The sequence below is a fragment of the Pseudophryne corroboree genome, chromosome 6 (assembly GCF_028390025.1).
Source record: "Pseudophryne corroboree isolate aPseCor3 chromosome 6, aPseCor3.hap2, whole genome shotgun sequence".
NCBI lineage: Eukaryota > Metazoa > Chordata > Amphibia > Anura > Myobatrachidae > Pseudophryne > Pseudophryne corroboree.
The window spans coordinates 439763405-439781014 of NC_086449.1; the positions used below are offsets into that span (position 1 = coordinate 439763405).

The 17610-nt window shown below is 43.0% G+C and overlaps 1 protein-coding gene across 1 annotated transcript in view; it reads left to right on the plus strand.

The window, feature by feature from the left end:
- The window catches only part of CPNE8 (copine 8), a 684333-nt gene that overhangs the window by 422823 nt on the left and 243900 nt on the right, over positions 1–17610 (plus strand). The window contains exons 8-9 of the mRNA XM_063927097.1: positions 8980–9083; positions 11220–11324. Of these exons, the coding sequence (XP_063783167.1) occupies positions 8980–9083; positions 11220–11324 (209 nt within the window). The remainder of the gene's footprint in view (positions 1–8979; positions 9084–11219; positions 11325–17610) is intronic.

Consider the following 17610-nt stretch of genomic DNA (forward strand, 5'->3'; position numbering starts at 1 on the left):
TCCATCGAGTTAAACCTATTTGTGGTCTCCTCTGCATGAAGATTTGTCTAAAATTTTTGACTGATGCTGATGTAAGCCGTTGAATTTTATCCCTTTTTGTAGTAACTATAGTGCGTGACTATGCACCATATCCCTGGATATCCTTATCCATTAGGAATTTATCTAACCCATTCTTAAAGGTGTTGACAGATTCCGCCATTACAAATCCCTCAGGCAGGGAATTCCAAACACGTATTGTCCTTACCATGAAAAAGCCTTTACGACGTATTGTGCGGAAATCTCCTCTCCTCTAACCTGAGCGAGTGTCCACGAGTCCTATGTGTTGTTCTGGACAAAAACAGGTCTCGCGCAAGCTCTGTGTATTGTCCCCTTATATATTTGTAGACGTTGATCATATCCCCTCTTAGTCTCCTCTTTTCCAATGTAAACATGCCTAGTCTTTCAAGTCTTTCCTTGTATTCCATCGTCTCCATGCCCTTAATTAGTTTGGTCGCCCTCCTCTGAACCTTTTCTAGCTCCAGGATATCCTTTTTTTACTGTGCCCAGGATTGTACACAGTATTCAACGTGTAGCCTCACTAGTGATTTATATAACAGGAGTATAACACCCTTGTCCCTTGCATCAATTCCCCATTTTATGCATGCAAGTATCTTATTAGCCTTCTTTGCTGCCATCCTACTTTGGGAACTGCTGCTTAGTTTGCTATCTATGAGAACACCTAAGTCCTTTTCCAGTACAGTATCCCCTAATGTTACCCCATTCAGTTTGTAGGTGTTATTTTTGTTCCTGCTACCACAGTGCATTACCTTGCACTTGTCTGTGTTGAAGCGCATTCTCCATTTGGCTTCCCATGCTTCTAATTTAACTAATTCGTTCTGAAGACTCAGCATCCTCCTCCGTATTTATAGCCTTACACAATTTGGTATCATCTGCAAAAATTTACACCATGCTTTCTAGACCTTCTGTTAGGTCATTAATGAAAATGTTGAACAATAGCGGTCCTAATACCGAGCCTTGTGGCACACCACTTAACACTTCAGTCCAATTTGAAAGAGATCCATTAACCACAACGCGCTGCTCTCTGTTATCTAACCAATTCTTGACCCAAGTGCATATAGTGCTTCCTAGCCTTATTTCTTGTAGCTTGTAGATAAGTCGCATATGTGGTACTGTGTCGAAAACTTTGGCAAAGTCTAAAAAGATTACATCCACATCTTTACCCTGATCGAGGTTTGCACTTACTGTTTCATTAAAACCAAGTAAGTTGGTTTGACAGGATCTGTCCTTCACGAATCCATGTTGATTCCTTTTAATGATTTTATTTGCTTCAAGGAACTTCTGAATACTATCCCTTAGAATAACTTCCAGTACTTTCCCCTCTATAGATGTAAGACTAACTGGTCTATAGTTACCCGGTTCAGCTTGACTTCCCTTTTTGAATATAGGCACTACTTCCACTATACGCCAGTCTTTGGGAACCATACCTGATATAACTGAATCCTTAAAGATCAAAAATAGCGTTTTTGCCAGTTCAGAGTGAAGCTCCATTAGAACCCTTGGGTGAATTCCATCGGGCCCCGGTGACTTATTAATCTTTAAATGTTTTAATCGGTCACAGACTACCTCCTCACTTAAATAAGTACCTATCAGTGGGATATTCTCTTTGAGATTGTGTGTCAGTCCCTGAATTGGGTCCTCTCTAGTAAATACTGTTGAAAAAAATTCAGTAAGTATGTCCGCTATGTCATCATTTTTGATTAAGACTCCCGACTTGTCTTTTATAGGGCCTATACTCTCCTTCTTTAATCTTTTGCTATCAATGTATTTAAAGAATTTTTTGGGATTTGATTTGCCCTCCTTAGCTACTAGTTTTTCTGTTTCTAGTAGGTTCAGAGCTACTCAGAAATTGCACAAACTGTTTTTGCTGAGCTTGGCTGCACATGCGTTCGCACTTCTGCTAAGCTAAAATACACCCCCTAGTGGGTGGCGGCATAGCGTTTGCACGGCTGCTAAAACTAGCTAGCGAGCGATCAACTTGGAATGACCCTCTAAGTCTGTCCACCAGGGTACGCAATAACTGTGTAAAGGAAGCCCAAGGAGGTTCCTGAGTAGTTGACTGACCAGGAGGTGTATAACATTTAACATATAGTCCATCTTGCACAACATACTGTGCAGATAACCCCACAGGGCACATGTTACATGAAACCAATAATGGGGTTTCTGACTGTTTGCGACCTTTTGCTTTGGTAGACATAACTGCAAAATTTGTGTGTTGCACTCACACACTTTTATTACAGCAGTAACTGTATAACCAAGTGTAGTACAGGTATATGACAAAAGTCAGCAATTTACTGCTGCTCAGAATAACTCTGAAAGCACCTGCCTCACAGGGTATAAAGAAAAGTGATAGCAGAAAAAACGATAAATCAGACAGCAGAACTAGCACATCACATACAATGCGGATAAATACACAATAATATAACTGCAATGTGCACTTGAATCAACTACTCAGCCTGTTTTTGAAAGCAGGTATTATATAAGTGTTTGCAGTGGTCGAAGTGGAAATTTTGAAGTGGGGGTATGCAAAAGCCCCCAGAAAAGGGGGCGTGGTCACCCAAAAGGGGGCATGTCCCGTGTATTAGAACCCCTTATACTATCTAGTACTGGTGCCTCTTTCACATTATAGCACACTGAATGAGCTGAAATTCACATTGTAGCACACTGAATGGGCCGAAATTCACATTGTAGCACACTAAATGAGTCGAAATTCACATTGTAGCACACTAAATGAGTCGAAATTCACATTGTAGCACACTGAATGAGCCGAAATTCACCTTGTAGCACACTGAATGAGTCGAAATTCACATTGCAGCACACTGAATGAGCCGAAATTCACCTTGTAGCACACTGAATGAGCCGAAATTCACCTTGTAGCACACGGTATGAGCCGAAATTCACATTATAGCACACTGAATGAGCCGAAATTCACATTGTAGCACACTGAATGAGCCGAAATTCACATTGTAGCACACTGAATGAGCCGAAATTCACCTTGTAGCACACTGAATGAGCCGAAATTCACCTTGTAGCACACTGAATGAGCCGAAATTCACCTTGTAGCACACTGAATGAGCCGAAATTCACCTTGTAGCACACTGAATGAGCCGAAATTCACCTTGTAGCACACTGAATGAGCCGAAATTCACATTGTAGCACACTGAATGAGCTGAAATTCACATTGTAGCCACTGAATGAGCCGAAATTCACCTTGTTGCACACTGAATGAGCTGAAATTCAGAATGAGCCGAAATTCACCTTGTAGCACACTGAATGAGCTGAAATTCACATTGTAGCACACTAAATGAGCCGAATCTCACCTTGTAGCACACTGAATGAGCCGAAATTCACCTTGTAGCACACTGAATGAGCTGAAATCCACCTTGTAGCACACTGAGCCGAAATTCACATTGTAGCACACTGAAGGAGCTGAAATTCACATTGTAGCACACTGAATGAGCCGAAATTCACCTTGTAGCACACTGAATGAGCTGAAATCCACCTTGTAGCACACTGAGACGAAATTCACATTGCAGCACACTGAATGAGCTGAAATTCACATTGCAGCACACTGAATGAGCCGAAATTCAAATTGTAACACACTGAATGAGCCGAAATTCAAATTGTAACACACTGAATGAGCTGAAATTGTGACAGCAGGGACAGCCAGAGTGACGACAGGGAGAGAGAGACAGTGACGACAGGGAGAGAGAGACAGTGACGACAGGGAGAGAGAGACAGTGACGACAGGGAGAGAGAGACAGTGACGACAGGGAGAGAGAGACAGTGACGACAGGGGGAGACAGTGACGACAGGGAGAGTGATGACAGGGAGAGAGAGTGACGACAGAGTGACAGTGACGACAGGGAGAGACGGGGAGAGACAGGGGAAGAGAGAGTGACGACAGGGAGAGAGTGACGACAGGGAGAGAGTGACGACAGTGACGACAGGGAGAGTAACGATGGTGACGACAGGGAGGGTGACGACAGGGACAGCAGGGAGATAGGTGACAGCAGAGGAACATTACCTTATTTGTTGCTGGCAGCAGTGAGCGGTGGGTTGCTGGCGACGTTGGGCGGCTGGGGAGCGGCGGGTGGCTGGTGAGCGGGAGCGGCGGCGGGTGGCTGGTGAGCGGCGTGCGCGGCCGGCTGGCAGCGGTGAGCCAATACAGTGCTCTACACAGCCGCCGCGCAGGGACGGGGGAGCACCATGTGCAGCAGGATGCCACTTCCCTCGCCTCCTGCTGCACTTTCATGGGCTCATTTCCGGGTCAGTGGAAGAAGTGGCGGTATACCGCCCCACTTCGACCACTGATTGTTTGTAAAAACCTGGCACCTTGGAGACGTTTTTACACGGAGACCTTGCTTGCTGCATGCTGAAGATGGCTGCTTCCCTGGTCTCTGATGGAAGGAAGGGAGTGTTGTTTACAGCTCAAGGGTGGGAAATCTGCAGTAGACTAACACCCAAAGCTGGTGAAGGGGCTACAGATTAAGCGCCGCTTCCCCTGGCTGGTCTTCCACCCCCGGTACTAAAGGCCTTTATAAATTTAGTGTATACGCTAAAACCTGGGCCTTATATGCCCTGGTGGTGTAGTGGAATCCCGGACCAGAGCCAGTATCAACGCCAGTGCTGTGGTCCATCTCCTGGCACACGCGGCAGATCGCGATTTAAATGCGGGTCCTTTAAGATGGGACCCTCTTACCTTCCCCCATATGCCAGCCATGCAGTCCTGTGGTCCCCACAGGGAGTGGTGCTAGACACGGTGTGTCGCCCCCTGCCGCAAGTACCCGTCTTAGCATTGGCCATGTGGGCGTTTCGGCGCCAACGGGGGGGGGGGGGGGGGGTTGATGGAGCTGTATGAAAACATAGGGCTGCTAAAGCAGACCCCTGTAAAGGTGCTTCCCAGTTTCCAGCTGGCACTAACAAAAACTGACCTGCCTGAGCATGGAGACGGGGTTATAGGAGATGAAGGAGCAGCACATTCTGGGAAGCTGGAAAGATTAACTGTTCGATGCCCGGATTTTCATCCACCATCTACAACCCCGATTGTTCTCCCTCAGGTGCCTATGAATCCCTAAGAAGAAAGTCTAGTTACAGCTCTGGCTTTCTGTTTGTGGTTGGAGATGATCTGTGCCAAAGAGAAGTCTAAGGTGTGCAGCTTGGAACACATGAACTGACCAATAGTTGTAATATGATGTACTTTTCAATCTGTCTGCTCCTTTATATTCTCACATTATTTTGTATTAGTTTCACATCATGAGTCGCCTTGTCACTATTATCTCCCATCTGAGACTGGTGTGACATAGGGTTAATTAAAAACAGCCACTTGGTCTGTCTAAAAATTATTAAATCCCACCTTTCCTATCATACGATTACCATTGCCACCTCCACTACCACTAAGATTTGATTCATGTGCTTGCCGTTATACTGGCCATACACCAGACCATTTTTTCTCAAATCATCAAACTGACCAGCAGTCCAGCTTGTCTGATTAACTAAAATGCCGCACCACACAACTAATCCTCTTTCCCAGTAGACCAGCGAATCAAAGTGGAACATTAATAAAGGAATTTGGAGATTCTCCTACTCCGAGTAGACCGTACAAAAAAATTGTCATATCTAATTTAGTATTTTGGTCACAGCAGATGGAACTAGCGATAGTTAGATCCCATTTTTAATTTTTAGAGAACAACGAACATGTTAACCTATTCCATTCATTATAGGGGAGATGTATCAATTCTTGGAGAATCCTATAGCACGTCAGACATTACACACATCACCCCCGAACACCGTGCTGCTAACCATGTGTATGTACCAGGGATGTGCAGTCAGGGTAGGCAGAGCCTCTCCTGTCATACTCTCTGTCAAACACCTGAGATTTTATATAAAAATGATTAGAATAATACAAAGAAGATTTGTATAACATAAACATCATCTTTGTTTATTGCAATCCTTTTTCTAGTTAACACTAACCAGCTTTGTGGAGATCCCTGGAGCTGCAGGTAGACAAGAGATGAGGCAGCAACAGCTCTACTTCGGTTTTACAGTCAGACACTGCTTTGCAGAGCTGGGGGTGGGGTCACACCACAGGCAGTAACGCTATACAGAAAGGGAGCTAATAGAGGCATGCATCTGAAAGTGGGGACGGGCCTTGTGCACGGATGGACACTTGAATGTGTCATTTGACCGGGAAGTGCTCTATAGTCGGAGGTCAGTCAGCAGCAGCAAGAGAAGGCACAGGGATGCAGGTAGTAGACTCAATGGACACTCTATCTTAGTGTAGTGATGGGGGTGGTCTTCAGTATGCCGCTGGCTGGGATCCCGGCATCCAGCATACTGGCATCGGGATCCCGACTGCCGATATGCCAACACATTTTCTCCCTCTTGGGGATCCACAACCCCCTAGATGCCGAATAAATAGCGTGGCGCGCCACCATGCCCACAGCGTTGTGAGAGCCCCACAAGGGGCTCATTAGCGCTCATCGGTTTGCCAGTGGTTGGGATCCTGGTGCTGGTATGCTGGCCCCCGGGATCCCGGCCACCGGCCACTCATACTACACCCTAGTGATGGGAGAGTTACAGTGAGGGGGTGAGACAGGCTCCCAGCATTCAGATGCATCCCCATGTGTGCCATAAGAGCTCCCCTAGTCATTAAGAAGGGTCTGGCCATCCGCATGGGATCCTGTTGAAAATGTCCATCTCAAAATGGCCACCACCTCAGTGGAGACATGTCAGACCTGACCTGAGTTGTGAATCCTTGGAATTCGGCACGTGCTGGTCTCTGAAGATTTAGCCTGGCTGGCTGAATGAAAGTCTTCTTCATAAGTATGTTGGGTGAATTGGACTTAGTAGGAAGTTTACCAACGGTCAGGTAGGGACAGGCGGCAGGAGGCTGGTTACCATGAACCGGACCCTTGATACCCCCTCGGTGCCTTGGAACTGCCGAATACAGGCGAGACTGGGATTTCTGGAAAGGAAGCTGATGGGGTCAGCGGTACTTAGAAAACAGGGTCGATCCGAATCGTGGCTACAAGAAACTCGGTCACTGTGCTGGGAACAAGGAAGCTGGATGCTACGAATACATGGCTGAAGAGCACAGAAAACTGATATACACATCCAGTGGCGTAAGTTTGTCCCAGTTGCCCGGAGGCAAGAAATATATTGGTGTCCCCCCCCCCCCCCATATATCATCCGTAAGCCAATAAGATGCTATTTTGAGATCCGAGTAAAATTGAACCCGCTCATCTCTAATTCTAACTATATGAAGCTACTACAAAACCTGTTGCAACTAGGCAGATCTATGTATTGGTCCAACCACACACTACATAGATCTGCTCAGTCACTCACAATGCTGATTATTTCTCTGACCATTAATTTGCAAGTGTCATATCCAGGATTAGAACCCACAACCTTTTACACTGGAAGCATGCACCTTACTGGTGGAGATATCTGCTCTTGCATAGGAAGTATGAGAATTCTAACTATATGAAGTTACTTGTAATTGTCAGAGAAATAACTTCATATAGTTAGAATTCTCATGTTTCCTTTATAGGAGCAAATAGCTTCATCAGTAAGGTGTCTGCTTCCAGTGTATCTATAATAAAGAGGGTGTGATTTGTAAGGTGTAAGGCTGCTGTCAATTAACTTAATTGATTAATGTCGCTGAACACACGGAACAGGAGGAGAGGTGCCCCCCTTCAAAGCAGGAGCCCGGCGGCAGGTGACTCCATTGCCTCCCAGAGTTCTGCCTCTGCACACAGCTACTGTGTGTGTGTGTGTGTGTGTGTGTGTGTGTGTGTGTGTGTGTGTGTGTCATTGCACTTGCGATCTGTGCACCAGAGATCACCTGCTTTATACCTGCAGGCTGGATACAATTGGTTCCCAGGAACCTGCCTGCCATTGGATTAAGGAAGTCAGCTGATCCAACCAAGATGGCGTTGCCCATACCAGACCTCCGCAGATGGAGCACCCTTGCCACTGACCCCCTGCCCTCCACAGGCCTAAGTCAGCACCCAACGCATAAGTGTAAGGTAGTCTTTTCCTGCAATACAATGCCCCTTGCAGTGAGGCAATGTCCCTTGCAGTGAGACCTCACCTCTTTTTTTGGCATGTGCAAATGTTTCATTTTTAAAATGTCCATGGGGAAGGGTGGCACCCAATTTTTACTGTTGGCATTGTGAGCCAACTTATCTAGAAACGGCCCTGAAGAAGGGTCTGGGTATTTATGGCAAACCATCATTTTGCCAATATCTGTCTTTCGGATCAGGCTGGAAGCCAGAATGGACTATATATAAATCTCAATGCCTCCCTCATAAATGCCACCTTCTTACAACACAGATCGTCAGAATCTGGACAAAATACAGGTTCACCAAAGTATAGATTTCCAGGATCTACTGTATACATGCCAAACACAGGTTCCTTTATAGTTCACCCACAAATGATTATACATTTAACATCTGGTTTAGTGTTGCACAGTAATTTGTGATAAATAATATAATCATGATACCTCTTTGTCCTGGTCACCTATAATTATCAGAAAAAAGACTGTTAGGAATTAATTCACATGCACCCATTTTCCTTCTATTTCCATAGGTTAACAAGGCTATCAGTGTTAATTAATGATTGTGTACTATGTATCTAGAAAATGGAGAGACACTTGGCATTTCCTTTCTCTTATTGTGCTAATATTTAGTGACTATGATTTCCTTAATTAATTGACAGGCATCTAAGAATAAGAATTAAAAACAACTCATGTTGTATTTCTCAGTACCCATTTTGATATTGTTTAAATTGTAAAGCCTTGCATGTCAGCTCTGCATGCTATGTTGCAGTGTCATTGATAATGCTTCATTTGTGTTCACTCTGTGGGACCATTCATACATTCATATTTTAATCACATCTGCTTTTCTCACTGCACTATAGGATGCTGTGTTAATGCAGTTTTGTGCCAATAAACTTGACAAGAAAGACTTTTTTGGAAAATCTGATCCTTTTCTTGTATTTTATCGAAGCAACGAAGATGGCAGGTAGGTCATACACTATAAACTCTTTATGCACCGCTCAAAAGCACTGAACGTTCAGAACATTTCTGATTGTATTGATACATTATTTAGCAAGAAAACCAAATAAAAAGAAAGACAAATGGAACCTTTTCCGCATCATTATAGTGGTAGGTGGGGCTACATCTAGGAGGAGAGACCCACAGGGATCTTACGTATTCTAAAGAATAGAAATCGAGCTTGGATCAAGTCTTCAGTCAAATATCATGTAGTATAAACTAAATTGAGTTTATTTTCTTTATTGTGGAGATGGTAAGTAGCCTTCCCTTATGATTGCACTAAACCATTTTAGGACATCATGTGAATGTTATTTGATTTTATGCCATCTTACAGGTGCCAGTAGTCTATTGTTATTAATTAGAGGTGACACAGTAATAGTATTCAGAACTTTGATGTAACATTTTTACTTTCTCCACCTTGCTTAATTCTGTGGTGAACTTATCCTGCAAATGATTGTGTAAAGTGAGGCACTGAGGAACTTAAAATGTAATATAGGGGGTTTGTACCTCTTTATGTGCACCGGTCTCGATTAGGAACATTTGTGCCAAGACTTTTGCACCACGTACTTCATTTATGCTAGTGCAGTTAATTTTTAAGGCCAGTTACTAACATTGAAAATGTGTAGTAACCCATACCAATCAAATCATCAATACATTTAAATCTATCTAGTGTACACAAGAAGAAACTAGACCATGGTGCTCCATCAGGGCACCTAAGTTGCCTGGTCCCATAGCAGCTGTTACCCTGGTCGATGTGCGCAGTGTAATTACCACAACAAATTGCAGTGTTTTTTACACTGCTGGTACCCTATTTTTTCATGATTGGTTGATATGGAAGAATTTTGATACCGGCTGGCGTTTCAAGTGTTTGGGGTGACAGTTGGTGTAGCTCCCCTATTTGAAGTTTGGACTGTGCAGCTGCCCCACATCTGGAGCCACCACTGGTGGCAGCTTTAGCGAGTAATTTAATTGAAAATAATATAATTGCTTTACTGTCTTGCTCTCCTGCCACCTTAGTGTATTCAAAGGGTTAACCTGTGTGTGCTGAATGTGGAATTCAACTTATTTTTAAAAACAATATAATGAGCCTCGTAATATGGGGTCAATTCATAATAAATCACATACATCACAGGAAAGTGTGCACCCCCCGCAAAATGATAGAATCAATCCAAAATTCAAAAAGTGACCTGGTAGAAGATCATAATAAAATGGGGAAATCATCCAGGACCACAGATGGAAGGACCACAGGGATTTTATTAATGATGGAAAATAATAGCAAAAAGTGTTTTTCAAATGTAAGTCTCTACAATATTGTGGTGCACAGAAAAATGTGTTCACAGTGATTTTTATGTTTAAAATAGTAAAAAACAAAACACTTAGCTCCCAGCTACAAGTACAATAACACCGCTCCTATCAATACCACTCCTCCATGTACTTGTCTCGCATCATGTAACTCATTATTGAGCTTTTTAGATAAATTCACCTGAAAACTGACATCTTTTTTGCCCAAATTATGCTATTTTAATCAGTGGTCGAAGTGGAAATTTTGAAGTGAGGTTATGGAAAAGTAAGGTTGTAATTATGCGCTCCGGAAAATGGGGCGTGTCCTTAAGTGTAGTGTACCACACCATATACCCCTTATACACATTACGCACCTCGATAGTAGCTGCCTCTACAGTGTCAGACTCGAGTCTGCACACTGCTATTAATAAAAATAAAAAAAAAGACTTCCGGGTTAGGCGAAGTGCCGGTATGCCATACCGCCGCATACCAGCCCACTTTATCTACTGATTTTAATCCCTCCAAGTGCATAATTATTTATTGGCAGAGGTGTACCAGAGGTTCTGCACTCCCCACATTTTTACCCGAAAGTTAAAACATTTCCCTACCTTTTCACCTGCTCAAGGGGGTGTGCACAGAGAAAGGTGAATTTGCTGGGAAAATTATATGCAAGTTTGGAATTGAATTTGCCATGAAAACGGTTCGCAGGACCCAACTGGGTCCTAACTGAAATGAATTGGAACTTTCCTATAATTGGTTTGTGTGTAGAAGAGCATCTCATTGTCTGACATTTAGCTGTAATGCTAATCATTTTATTTTGCAGCTTTACAATTTGCCACAAGACAGAAGTAGTAAAGAACACATTGAACCCTGTGTGGCAGGCGTTTAAGGTTCCAGTCAGAGCTTTGTGCAATGGAGATTTTGACAGGTAAAAAGTGAGATGTTCTGTGTTTTCACCAATGTGCTGCATTGAGGTTATAGTATATTGGGATATTTTCAGTTCTAGAATTATGAAGACAAACACATCAAGAGCAGCATTAGATCTTTTAATAAACATAAGCAAAGTTGAAAATTTAAGTTGTAATGTTGAATAACACATCTGTTGGGAAAATGTATTTGTTTTTTCAGTCTTTGCATGTATTGACTTTGTGTGTTTGACAATACAACCTTTCTGTATCAATAAGACAAAAGCCTCATATCATACTCTGCTACTGAGAAACCCGCTCATTCTTTTATCTGCCTGTCTATGGCTTTTTGCTTTTCTCTATCCTTTCTTAACCTCTTGTCAAATGCTAACATAGCCAGAAGGATGGGTCACTGCCTTCCACAAGATCAGCACATTCATTACCATTCTTATGAACAAATTAGATAATAAACACGGCGGACATGTAACAGCAGGACTTAGACAACTTACAGATATTGAGGTTGAGTCGTGGTCTCCTTCTAATGTGGGATGACCTAGCCTTCTGAAACTTTGTGAAACCTAAATTCTCAGAGCAATTACTTTGAATCATTATCATAGTTTGTGTAAGATACAACATAGCTTAGCAGCGCAGGGCTGTCAGAATGGCAGATCATCCACAGAAACATGACAAGTATATACAAAGTTGTTGAAGTAGGTTCAGATGTGAAACAAAGAGTAAAGGGATCTGGTTGTAAGTGCATTCTATCTATAGAAGTAGACTTCTGTGCATTGTTTGAGGTCTAATTGTATCAGCCATCTTCTAATCACCTTTGAATTTGTCCTTTTGCTCTTTGAATAAAATAAATTGCAATTTTTATTTGACACAATACATATGTTTGCCAGTGTCCCATTTAGAATGTATGCTTATTGAGTAACATAGACCTTGCCTCCATACACCATGCAATGCAAGATGACTGATGCGAGTGAGACATGCTGAGCTTCTTTTTCACTCGATTGTGCATCTTAATTGCAATGTGTTGTGACTAAATAACCTTACGAAACTGCACTGATTAATTTGATATGTGAGACTTGTGTATCTGTGTGCGACAGAGCCTGACTGTATAGAAAGCACAACAGAACGTAGCATAAAAAACCCCACAGCCACTGCATTGTAGCACTTCATGTACAGATGCAGACTTGGGTGCTCACAGATATACAAGTGTTGCATATAAAATTAATCAGTGCAGGATGTCCAATGATAAGGCGTTTTTGGTTGCAGGTTCGGAAATACTCCATTGATCATCTTGCAAACTATATACCCTTTACTGCAGAATTGCCAATCTTTGGCATTCTTGCTGACAGCTAGAGGGTTTCCAGGGGGTGTAAAAAATTGCTGCTGGCAGTCGGCGCTGCAGCCCGTAAATCTATTCTGCAGACATGGATTCATCCCTCCCTGCCTTCCATTCACCTTTTTAAGGGAAAACTCCATCACATTTTACAAATAGATTGGTTGGAGATGACCTTAGAAAAGGATAAATGGATTTCCAAGTTATTTGACTCCAGGGAAAGTTACATAACTACTTTACCAACAGATTTTTAGAAACGGATTAGGCAATCTGTTCGAAACACTGAATAGTACGAAACACGACTCTTACTGGGTGAGCTGCCTATAATATTGGAATGTCAAGTTACCCTTCATTGTAATGTCCAGGACTATAGTGATTCCTCCATATTCTTGTAATGAATCTGCTGATGGGTGGACCTGAACATGGTGTGCAATGTTTTACTAATAACTATATGGAGCCGGATATCTGGGTGTGTCATTACTGTTTATAACTGATATTGTGTGAATTTATTAGATTACTATTGCACTGTAGTTGATATGATGCAATGCTTTAATAAAAACTGTTTAAAAATAATAATAATAAAAATAATCAGTGCAGTTTAGTGAAGTGGGTTAGTCACATCACGTTGCAATGAAGATGCACAATTGAGTGAAAAAGAAGTTCTGTGTAATCGGAGTCGCATGGGCATGGTGCGCAGAAAAGAGATGTTTTTTGCGACTGCAGCAATAGTATATAAGGTCACATCTGCATCATTTCTGTAGGAAGGGATGTTAAACCGATGCCACCACCCAAGGCACCCCACAGGCTGGAGAGGTTCTTGGCAGTGCATCCTTAGGATGCATCCCACTACCTCTCTGCTCCCACCCGGGATAACTCTGAGGAAGTCAGAGTGACAAGATATAATTTTGTCACAACGAAACTAATTGGTCTTAAATAAAAGACAGATTACTCATTGAGAACTATTTATGGAGTTGTTTGGACATCTGATAAGCCCTGCTTTATAATTACTGGTACGTGTCACTTTTTTTTTTTTTATTATACATTTTACACTTTTGCTGATAATTATATATTGGATTAGGAGGCCCCCTTGGCTCTTTTTTATTTTTTAGGCGTGGAATTTTGGTATGAATTCTGACAAGGAGCATTGCCGTACCTGACAAGTAGACTGTTCTAGGCATTTTACTTTTGTGGACAGTTAGACAGTGCACCCACGTTTTATGTTTGGACACTTTGAGGATAAATGGACTAGGGTGTAAGAAGTTGGAGGTGCGGGAGTTTGTGCGAGAATGCCTGTATTTTTAAAGCGGCAATCATTCCAAAGGCAAAACCAACCTGTCCTGCAACTACAGCTTCTTGCACCCTATTACATATAACCCTTTATGTTTTATTGTATGTACTTTTTTTGTAGTGATATATAGATATATATATATATATACATATATATATATATATATGTGCCAGTAGAGGAATGGGCGCACTTGGGTTGTTTTTCCACCCAATATTCAATGGGGAAAAACAGCAGTCTCCCTAAGATATTTACTCCTAATTCGTGAGCATAAAACCACATTTAACATGTTCCATGTAAAAATTTATTACAACATAAAAGCAATGATACAAAACGGTATAGTATCTCTTCTTGCAGATAACACCATATAGTACAGAGAACCAGTTGAAATAACTTTGATAGATTCCTCCTTCTCCTTTGACAATTTGGAGATTTGATGTTTATGAACAAATAACCCGACGCGTTTCGTCTTACTGTAAGACTTCATCAGGGGTATGTCTCTAGTGCTTGATAAATACTGTTAGTGCATCAATGAAATGGCAATTACGTATTCTGGATACTTGAAAAAACCACACACCGGTGGGCTACACAGGTGAAAGTTAGATTAAGCCTTATGGTTAAGTGCTTGAATAACAAGTTCAAACGCATAGGCCTGATTACACTGGTTGTGACTTGAAGCTATTGTAGCTACTGGTTACACACGCATATGAAATTGTGGTAGACCTGTGTATTTGAACTTGTTATCCAAATCCCTTAAACATACGGTCGCATACCTATATGAACTTGCGTTCAGGCCTATGCGTTTGAACTTGTTATTCAAGCACTTAACCATAAGGCTTAATCTAACTTTCACCTGTGTACCCCACCGGTGTGTGGTTTTTTCAAGTATCCAGAATACGTAATTGCCATTTCATTGATGCACTAACAGTATTTATCAAGCACTAGAGACATACCCCTGATGAAGTCTTAGAGTAAGACGAAACACGTCGGGTTATTTGTTCATAAACATCAAATCTCCAAATTGTCAAAGGAGAAGGAGGAATCTATCAAAGTTATTTCAACTGGTCCTCTGTACTATATGGTGTTATCTGCAAGAAGAGATACTATACTGTTTTGTATCATTGCTTTTATGTTGTAATAAATTTTTACATGGAACATGTTAAATGTGGTTTTATGCTCAGGAATTAGGAGTAAATATCTTAGGGAGACTGCTGTTTTTCCCCATTGAATATTGGGTGGAAAAACAACCCAAGTGCGCCCATTCCTCTACTGGCACATATTTGTATCTTTTTAGTCCCTCCTAACAAGGGACTTAGTGGAATTTGGCAGCCCAAACCCAATCCTTTCTCACTTTCTGTTTAATAGCGCAAAAGGGAGAGTATCTGTTTTGTATATATATATATATATATATATATATATATAGCAAGGCAAAGAAACGGCACTCAGGAACTCACAGATAGTTTAAACTATCTGTGAGTTCCTGAGTGCCGTTTCTTTACCTTGCTAATTACCATTGCGATTCGGGCACCGGGATCAGCTGTTCCAGTGTTGGAGTACCGGACACTATTGTGCACTACACATATATATATATATATATATATATATATACACTGCTCAAAAAAATAAAGGGAACACTAAAATAACACATCCTAGATCTGAATGAATGAAATATTCTTATTAAATACTTTGTTCTTTACATAGTTGAATGTGCTGACAACAAAATCACACAAAAATTATCGATGGAAATCAAATTTATTAACCCATGGAGGTCTGGATTTGTAGTCACACTCAAAATTAAAGTGGAAAAACACACTACAGGCTGATCCAACTTTGATGTAATATCCTTAAAACAAGTCAAAATGATGCTCAGTAAGGTGTGTGGCCTCCACGTGCTTGTATGACCTCCCTACAACCCACACAAGTGGCTCAGGTAGTGCAGCTCATCCAGGATGGCACATCAATGCGAGCTGTGGCAAGGTTTGCTGTGTCTGTCAGCGTAGTGTCCAGAGCATGGAGGCGCTACCAGGAGACAGGCCAGTACATCAGGAGACGTGAAGAAGGCCGTAGGAGGGCAACAACCCAGCAGCAGGACCGCTACCTCCGCCTTTGTGCAAGAAGGAACAGGAGGAACACTGCCAGAGCCCTGCAGAATGACCTCCAGTAAGCCACAAATGTGCATGTGTCTACTCAAACGATCAGAAACAGACTCCATGAGGGTGGTATGAGGGCCCGACGTCCACAGGTGGGGGTTGTGCTTACAGCCCAACACTGTGCAGGACGTTTGGCATTTGCCAAAGAACACCAAGATTGGCAAATTCGCCACTGGCGCCCTGTGCTCTTCACAGATGAAAGCAGGTTCTCACTGAGCACATGTGACAGATGTGACAGAGTCTAGAGACGCCAAGGAGAACGTTCTGCTACCTGCAACAACCTCCAGCATGACCGGTTTGGCAGTGGGTCAGTAATGGTGTGGGGTGGCATTTCTTTGGGGGGCCGCACAGCCCTCCATGTGCTCGCCAGAGGTAGCCTGACTTCCATTAGGTACCGAGATGAGATCCTCAGACCCCTTGTAAGACCATATGCTGGTGTGGTTGGCCCTGGGTTCCTCCTAATGCAAGACAATGCTAGACCTCATGTGGCTGGAGTGTGTCAGCAGTTCCTGCAAGACGAAGGCATTGATGCTATGGACTGGCACGCCCATTCCCCAGACCTGAATCCAATTGAGCACATCTGGGACATCATGTCTCGCTCCATCCACCAACGCCACGTTGCACCACAGACTGTCCAGGAGTTGGCGGATGCTTTAGTCCAGGTTTGGGAGGAGATCCCTCAGGAGACCATCCGCCACCTCATCAGGAGTATGCCCAGGCGTTATAGGGAGGTCATACAGGCACGTGGAGGCCACACACACACTACTGAGCCTCATTTTGACTTGTTTTAAGGACATTACATCAAAGTTGGATCAGCCTGTAGTGTGTTTTTTCAATTTAATTTTGAGTGTGACTCCAAATCCAGACCTCCATGGGTTAATGATTTTGTTGTCAGCACATTCAACTATGTAAAGAACAAAGTATTCAATAAGAATATTTCATTCATTCAGATCTAGGATGTGTTATTTCTCTTACGCCCTAGAGGATGCTGGGGACTCCGTAAGGACCATGGGGATAGACTGGCTCCGCAGGAGACATGGGCACTTTAAGAAAGACTTTAGATCTGGGTGTGCACTGGCTCCTCCCTCTATGCCCCTCCTCCAGTCCTCAGTTTACTACTGTGCCCAGAGGAGACTGGGTGCATTTCATGGAGCTCTCCTGAGTTTCCTGTCAGAAAGTATATTTGTTAGGTTTTTTATGTTCAGGGAGCACTGCTGGCAACAGACTCCCTGCATCGAGGGACTGAGGGGAGAGAAGCAGACCTACTTAACTGATAGGCTCTGCTTCTTAGGCTACTGGACACCATTAGCTCCAGAGGGAGTCAGAACACAGGTCTCACCCTGGAGTTCGTCCCGGAGCCGCGCCGCCGTCCCCCTCGCAGAGCCGGAAGATAGAAGCCGGGTGAGTATGAGAAGTAAAGAAGACTTCAGAGGCGGCAGAAGACTTCATAATCTTCACTGAGGTAACGCACAGCAGTGCAGCTGTGCGCCATTGCTCCCACACACCTCACACAAGGCAGTCACTGTAAG